The 7,852-nt window shown below is 37.3% G+C and overlaps 1 protein-coding gene across 1 annotated transcript; it reads right to left on the bottom strand.

The window, feature by feature from the left end:
• Positions 1 to 974: 974 nt before the first annotated feature.
• Positions 975 to 2,837, bottom strand: LOC102788899 (signal-regulatory protein beta-2-like). Its single transcript, XM_087852178.1, has 6 exons — positions 2,795 to 2,837; positions 2,389 to 2,712; positions 1,871 to 2,215; positions 1,651 to 1,770; positions 1,345 to 1,388; positions 975 to 1,236 (listed from the first exon to the last, which is right to left on the bottom strand). Exons 1-6 carry the CDS (start codon positions 2,835 to 2,837, stop codon positions 1,123 to 1,125), a joined length of 990 nt encoding a protein of 329 aa, XP_087708304.1. The 3' UTR covers positions 975 to 1,122.
• Positions 2,838 to 7,852: the final 5,015 nt, after the last annotated feature.

Consider the following 7,852-nt stretch of genomic DNA (forward strand, 5'->3'; position numbering starts at 1 on the left):
TTAATCACACAATCTGCTGCAGGGGCAGGTCCTCCTCTGGTTGCCACCCTGCAGTCCAGCACGCAATGTGTTGATTAACTCACATGTTGACAGTCATGTGATCAGCCTGTCTGTTATTTAAACATCTTCTTAAGTAATGCAATAATTACTTTTCCTAGTAATTAATTAATTTACAATAAGTGTTTTGAAGAAGTAACTAGTAACTATAACTGATTACTTTTTTAAAGTAACTTGCCCAATCATTATGTTAAATGTCCAAATAACCATGGAGAATTAGCACCTCCAAGTTTGAGGCTGTGGTTCCTAGCTGGTCTGTTGTGGTGATCAGGAGTCAACTTGTTCAAACTACATCCCTGCCATCACCAGTGATCATGAAAGAGTACGTGAAAGTACATGAAACTATATAAATAATGCATGTAGTCATCTATAATTGGTTTGTGGTGCTTTAAAACCTCAATCTTAGCATTTTGGCCTGTGCCATGCTAGTCTTCTGGAGCTAAAAGCAACCATATTTGGCACATGGAGCACAAAATTACAAGCCAAAGCTTGCAAGCTTACTTAGTAAGGACTTTATGAGTTCATAGCACACAATGCTTGTGTCAGTGTTGGGATTGTTATGCCAAAAAAGTGAATGTATTACACATTACTACTTTTATTACTACTTTTCTTAAAAGTAATATAGTATGTTACTTACTTAGTCACTGAAGAAAGCAATTCATTACATCGAAATAGTTTCAATTTTCGCATCACAACCTTTGATCTGTATACAAATTTTCCTTTGATTTTTCGTTCTCCCTTCTGGATTAAATTCACAAATGACTAATGATTAATGGTGAGTTATTACTCACTATTAATCGTATACCGTATACCTTTTATAACTAGATGTCATTAAATAAACATAAAAAGCATCAGGAGAATTAATTTTGATTTATTGCAGAAAGGATGACAAGTTCATACAGTTCAATCAGGGATGACAAAAAATGCAAGAAAAACTATGTTGGCTTTGAGAGTCCAAATAGAATAAGTAAAAAACAGACCTTTAAGTTAAAAAGAGTAAAATCAAAGAGTTTCAAACACGGGTTCTGTAACAGGATGTCAGGCTCACTTGAAATTTCAGTTCTATCATTTAACTTGAGAGTAGACGCTCTCCTCAGCGGGCTCTCGCTTCTTTCTTCCTCGGGTTTTTCTTTCAGAGAAATTTAGTGCAGCATAGTTTAGTTCTTCATCAGCTTCGGTCTGCATTGTAAGTACAACACACAAAACAAATGTTTCTTAATCTGGTTTAGATGGTTATACTAACTTTTCAGACATTTTAACTAAACACCAATATTTTTTATTACTTACCGGTTGGCGTAAGGCGTCATTTTGTGCTCCAGTTATTGCACTTTCTGCTATAAACATGAGATCATAGTAACAAATACATATTACTAAAATGCACTTAATATGCAGTTTCCTTCTGAATTTGTTATAACCATAAAATTCACTGATAGAAATAAGTTTTCCAATAATTAACAGGAAAAATAACCACCATGGAGTGTTAATAATATTTGCAGTGCATACAATGACTGTCTCCCCCATGGATTTATTTTACATAAATGATTAGTCTTTAAATTATTTAAGTGTAATGGGATAATTTTAGATACCTGTAGCTCTTACCTTTAATTGGTGTACATGTTCTTCGTTTGCAAACAAGGAAAATATTCCCAGAGACAGAAATGGCCAAACAGACTATTGAGGCTATTTGAAGAAACTCAATTTTTTTGGCTTGCTCTATAAAAAACAAACAAAATAATATGTTCTCAGAATGTCTCATCACTCGTATTTTAACATATTTGAAGTATAAAAACCAGCACTGAACACAAAATCATACCAAGTTCGAGTGTCGTCCCATTTCCAAATAATATCTCCCCACATGTGGCCACAGCACAGTAGTAAGTCCCTCCATCAGAGGAGCTGACGTTCTTAGAGAAGCGATAAACACATGCCCTCTGAGTATCAGATCTTTTCTCACATTCATTAGGTGTATTTACGTTAGCGTAAATGACTGGATGAGATTCATGAGATCTGTCTCTGAACCAAAGAACTCTGAGACCTCCTGGACACGTCTTGTTGACAGAGTGAGAGACTGAACACTGGAAAGTCACTGTGTCTCCTGGATGGAGTGGATTTGATCCTTTCAGCTGTTGAACAACTACTGATGCTTTCTGATTGTTTCCTGGGGAATAAAAAAGACATTACGCTGTCATAGTAGCTTAAAAATATTGTAAATGAGTGTTAAGTTCCCCTAAAAAGGTTCAGGGGAATGTAACAAAATGTGTCCAGGTCGAAAAAAGGAGACAGAAAGACAAAATAGTTTTATTAAAGCTTATATTAAGGATGTACACTTACCTTTTACAAACAAATATGTGCCACTCCAGTTAGTCCTAATCCACTCTGTGAGCCCACAGTGATAGATTCCCTCGTCCTCTTGGACCGTCTTCAAAATAGTCACATTGCTGAAATTGTTATCATTATGTTCCTTAAATCTTGATTTAGAAAATGCAGGACCATATTCCGCTGGTGTAGATTTAAACGATGTCATAATTAACTTTAGGGTATCCCCGTGATTCTGCTTGTACCAGTGGACTTCTCCACTCTGGAGCCCTTTGGGCAAAGCACATGTTAAGGTCACTGGTTCACCAAGTTGAACTGTTTTCACTGAAACCAGAGAATCTGAAAGAAGAAAAATGGAAAAAGCTTTTTCTTGCAACAATCAATGCACGCAAATTTTTCCACATAACAAAAAACCCCTTACATCCTTGCTGAAGAACAAACAATGTCATCCATATGACGATCATCTTGACACTGCCCCTCGCTCAGGACTTCACTGGTGTTTTAGTGAGTGAAAGAGGGGGCATGATTGTATTAGATCAGACGCTAAAATGTATCTGATTGGTTAACACTGAAAAGACTTAAAAATACACTTCCTGTCACATTGGTCTCATCCTGGGCTTTGTAAAGCATATCACCTCGCTTTCAACTGTTCAGATGTACAGAAATGCATCACATTTTACATTTCAGATTATATGTTGCCTCACAAAAGGGGACAAAGAACAAGCAGAGTCCTTTTTCCAATTAATGTGGCAAAGTTCGTGGTAAAAGATTCAGCAGTCGCATTAAATATCACCCAGCTTTACCCCATGGTGGAGCTAGAGGTAAAGACAGGGTAATGGCAACTGCAACATTTTAGCTGTCCTCAATTAAATTAGAAAGACTTCTTTCACATCAGCTGGATCCAGAAAACCTAAAAGCCAATAGTACGGTTGTATCATGTGTCATGATAGTAGCCATGAAATCAAGTCATTATTTGTCAAGACAGTTTGTCTTAATAGGGCACTGACCAAACCCTCTTTCAAATGTGCACCATATAAACTTCCTCTGAACTGAAATACACGGATGGAGGTCAGAGGTCATAGAGAGAAATGGGAAATAGGAAAAAAAACACAAACAGAAAGGATTTCTGAATCTTTTAATCTTTAGTTTTTAAATGTATTTAATACACGCTAAATGCCCATAATTTATTTTTAACTTGCAAACTGCTTTGAGATCTCAAATAAAGTTAAAGTTAAAAAAAATTAAATTAAATTCATACATCTATTTTCTACTGTTTATAAATCGTGTCAGGAATCTATCTTATATACAATGTTCCCAAACACCTCACCGAAAAGGTGTCGAAGGTGCATCAGTGTCAGATACCTGCATCTTCAGCTGTTTCCTTTGATTCTGAACTTTTCAAAAAATGATCAAAGTGTGTTTGAGGTTTGACAAAGTTGCTATCAGCAAAGGCTTACCAGCAAACCTCCCACAGAGCCTTTCCTCCTTGTTATCTATGCAAAGCGTAAACAACAAAAGCACAGAAGTTAAGCTGGCTCAAAACTCAAGCATAAAATCAGAAAATGCATATTTCATTTCACTGGATATGCTCCCTTTCTTTTAAATCCCAACTTTTGTAATAAAGTTATACTTTTCATTAGTAGTTTTTGTTCCTATGACCTGCGTGATGCAACATCGCCTCCACTTTCCCATGCTGCCGAGCTCATTGCTGAAATCACTGGTCTAGTCATCTTTCTGCTCACCTTTGAGTTTTCACTGCTGGGATCACCAAATACCTGGGTTGACTGAATACTGTACTCTCTATGATAAATGCTTCAATTTCACATGGTTTATTGAGACAGAGAAATTAATGTATCTATTTTTGCTGATGACACTCTGATGACTCATCATAGCAGAACAAGCGGCAATAACATTTAGTACAGGACCCGCTGATTCTAGATGTTAGTGGTGGTGTAGTTAAAGATGGAGGTTCGGATGAAACTTTGAGTGAGACGGGTGAGGTGGGTTTCACAAATGAGAGTCTTAAAGGGAGAATGACCACTAGTGGTGTGCAGATCGATACTGAAATATCGATTCTTCCGATACCAGTAATTTATGTTCTAGAATCGATTCTCATATTAAAATATCGATATTTTAGTACTTTGGGGTAAATTTGTAGTTTTTCATTAACAGGAACACAGTGGAAGGAAACTATATCATAAATTGGAAGGAACTACTTCCTCTTCCGCCTTTCACAGTCATGTGTGAAATACGGCTGTATAAATGTGTCGCAGACCCTGGCGTGCGCACTCACAACAATGGCTGAGCGTAAACAGAGTCATGTGGAGACGTATTTTACCTCCACAAACAGCCAAGACACGGTTTGCGATACATGTGGCAAGACAGTGAGGTGTTGTGGCAACACCACTAACTTCGTCAAACACCTCATCGCTTAATAATGCAGAATTATCATATAGAAATAAAAAACCTGAAGTTGTGCGCTATTTGAGCATGTTGCCTGAGTATTCTGAGTATCAGCAGTCTGCAATCAGCACAATGCAAGCATTGTTTGGGAAACGATTCAGTGAGTTCAGAGTGGAAAAACCCACATTATGCTTCCCTGTCCCTCCTCTGACCATCAATCCATCCCTATTAAATGTGACTGCAGGTGTAACTCAACCTGATCTGGAGATCGAGCTGGCTGACATAGCTGACAAAGATATGTGGGAGTCCCAATTTAAACACTTGACAGAGGATGTTGCCCATAGAAGGCCAATAAGTTCAGAATCACAAACATGGAATGCCCCAGCGCCTACATAAACATGAAGACATATACATTTCGAGTCCTGTTGATCTTCGGATCCGTGTGTGACTAGCTATTCTCCACCATGAACTATGTTAAAAACAAAAACTGCTCGTGCCTCACAGATGACAGCTTACAGTTCTGCGTAAAGATGAAAGTTGCTTGTACAGCCCAAATTTGCAGATGCTGTGCGCAGAGGTTCAGGAACAGAAGTCCCATTAACCAGTTAAAATAAATATTTATGCAAATATTTGGAAAATATTTGTTTTTCATTGTTTAGTGACATGTTGTTTTTTTCCAATTTATTTTTTTTATTCAGGTCAACGCTCCAAAAGCCCAAAGGTGATATACAGATGACCCCTCACAATATTTTTTGTCTGCTACATGGATAATTTAAGTTCAGATTTTTAATTCATTTGAAAGACACCAGCGTGTTTCTCTTTTGTTATTATTTTTTTAAGAGTTCAAGATGATCAAAATGTGTTCATTACATAAATAAAATCTAATTTTCTCTGTAGCACTTCATGGCTTTCATAAGCAACACATTATAATTGATTATACAAAGCATGAAGGTAAAAAAAACAACAAAACAATATATACAGTGTTATCTGCATTTTAGATGTCAAAAAGTATTTGTGGCTCCCAGTGTTTTGTTTAGTTTTTTTACATGGAAATGGCTCTTTGGGTGTGAAGGTTGCCGACCCCTGAGCTAGCCATTCTGGGTGTGTCTCATTGACTAGCAGCTGGTTCATTTGTGCTGCCAGACGCTCATGGAGTGCAGTCAGCTTCTTCAGCCAGTAGGTGTGAATCATGTCAGGGCCTGGTACAGTCCAGCTCTTTATACTGGAAAAGCTTTCTTCTTAAAAGTCTGGCACTGTGGTTACTGGACCCTGTTCAGGTTCGTTGCTGTGGTCTGCTCTTAGAGCCACTAGCCACTGAGCATTGCCTTTATGGGTTGTGTTCTTGTATTGCTCTGGAAGGACACGGCCTTGGTGGTGCTGTTCATCTATTGTTCCCCGGCCACTGAGAGTACACCTTTAATGATTCCATGAAGTAAAGCTGCTATATTGCTTCGAGCTGCTGGTCAATGCTGTGAGTCTTTGCTTGGAAGTTTCCAAGTCCTCAGGTACAATTTAGATTGACAGTAAATGGACAAACTTTACTTTTATGGTTTGCTTGGTCTCTGACTGCTGGCTCACTTATTTACCTAAAAGTCGAATGGGAATCAGCCTTTAGCTTTCATGCCCTGTTTTTGTTAAACAAGCCTCCTGATTCAAGTGACAGACTTCACTTATCCTATTTACTCACTATGTAAGTATTTAAACGACATTTTGCACTTAATCATTAATTATTATTAAACTATCGCTCTCTTCCACAGTATCTTCTTTATTCTGTCTTTAGATGAAAGTATATGTAGTTCTGCTGAAGGTTTCTTCTGTTTCCCTTCCTACTGTCACCAAGTGCTTGCTCAAAAAGGGAAGACTGATTTTTAGGGTTATCTCTCTATTATTGTAGGGTCTTCATGTTACAAAACAAAGTGCCTCAGGTTGTAATTTGGTGCTGAATAAATACAAATGAATTGAATTGATTGGTCAGCTATCTCTTAAACACACTCTCAGACTTGGAAGTACTAGAGCCCAGTTAACAACAAACCTTCCCAGCAGGAATCAGTGGGCACTTGTTGAAGCCAGAAAGCCCACATAAAATATAAATTAAAAAGAAAAATATTCCCATGATCTCTGAACTGGAAACCTCTGACAATTTGACTATGGCTAAAAATTATATCCTTAAAAGTTATGGATATAATTATAAACAGAAAAATTAACAAAAAGCACCACTTGTGTAGCTCAACACCTACCAGCAACTAACATGTTCATAGTGCCATTTAGAAAGTCTATTTGATTAACAAGATATTTAGTACATCTGTACATGTAAGATATGAGAGTGTGGTAGTCGAGATTTATCGTTTTTATATTAATTCCATATTTTATGTTTATTTAGACAGTTTTTATTTGTTAAGTATTTTGCGTGACTTCATCGAAAGTAAAGACTATTTTTTCTTTATAAAGCATTTAAAAAAGAAACTGAAATGTAATGAAATGACACACACAAGGCACAAAGACACATAAAACATACAGATATTCATCCCCAGATGCAAACATAAACTGGACCCAAACGCAGACAATGGAGATGAATGTGGATCTTTAACAAACAAACCTTTATTCTTGACTGCACAAAAAGCTACAAAACAAAAGGTGGCGGAGGAACTGAGAAAAAACAAACCAAAATCTAAACCGGGAAAAGCTAAATTAAAGAACATGAGGAACATAGAAAACATTACCAAAAACCTAAAACATGGAAACCTTGAGGAGGAAATGCAGGATGAAACACGGGGATGACAAACAGAAGAAAACGCAGACAATCTGACAGAGGCAAGCGCACACTATATATTACACACAGGGAAGTGAGGAAATGGCAGAGAGGCAGACAACACAGCTCACAATAATGAGACGAGATGAGACCAGGTGGCAGCAAAACAGAATACACTGATGCACAGGACTCGAAGTAAAACAGGAAAGGGGAACATAGAACCAAGAACACTAGACACAACACAAGTAACACCAGGGAGGCACAGAGAGACCTAAACACTGGAAATAATAACAAATAACTAATAAACGAACAAAATCAATGAATATT

This window comes from Neolamprologus brichardi, chromosome 2 (assembly GCF_056152115.1).
Source record: "Neolamprologus brichardi isolate AB-2024 chromosome 2, ASM5615211v1, whole genome shotgun sequence".
Taxonomy (NCBI): Eukaryota; Metazoa; Chordata; class Actinopteri; order Cichliformes; family Cichlidae; genus Neolamprologus; species Neolamprologus brichardi.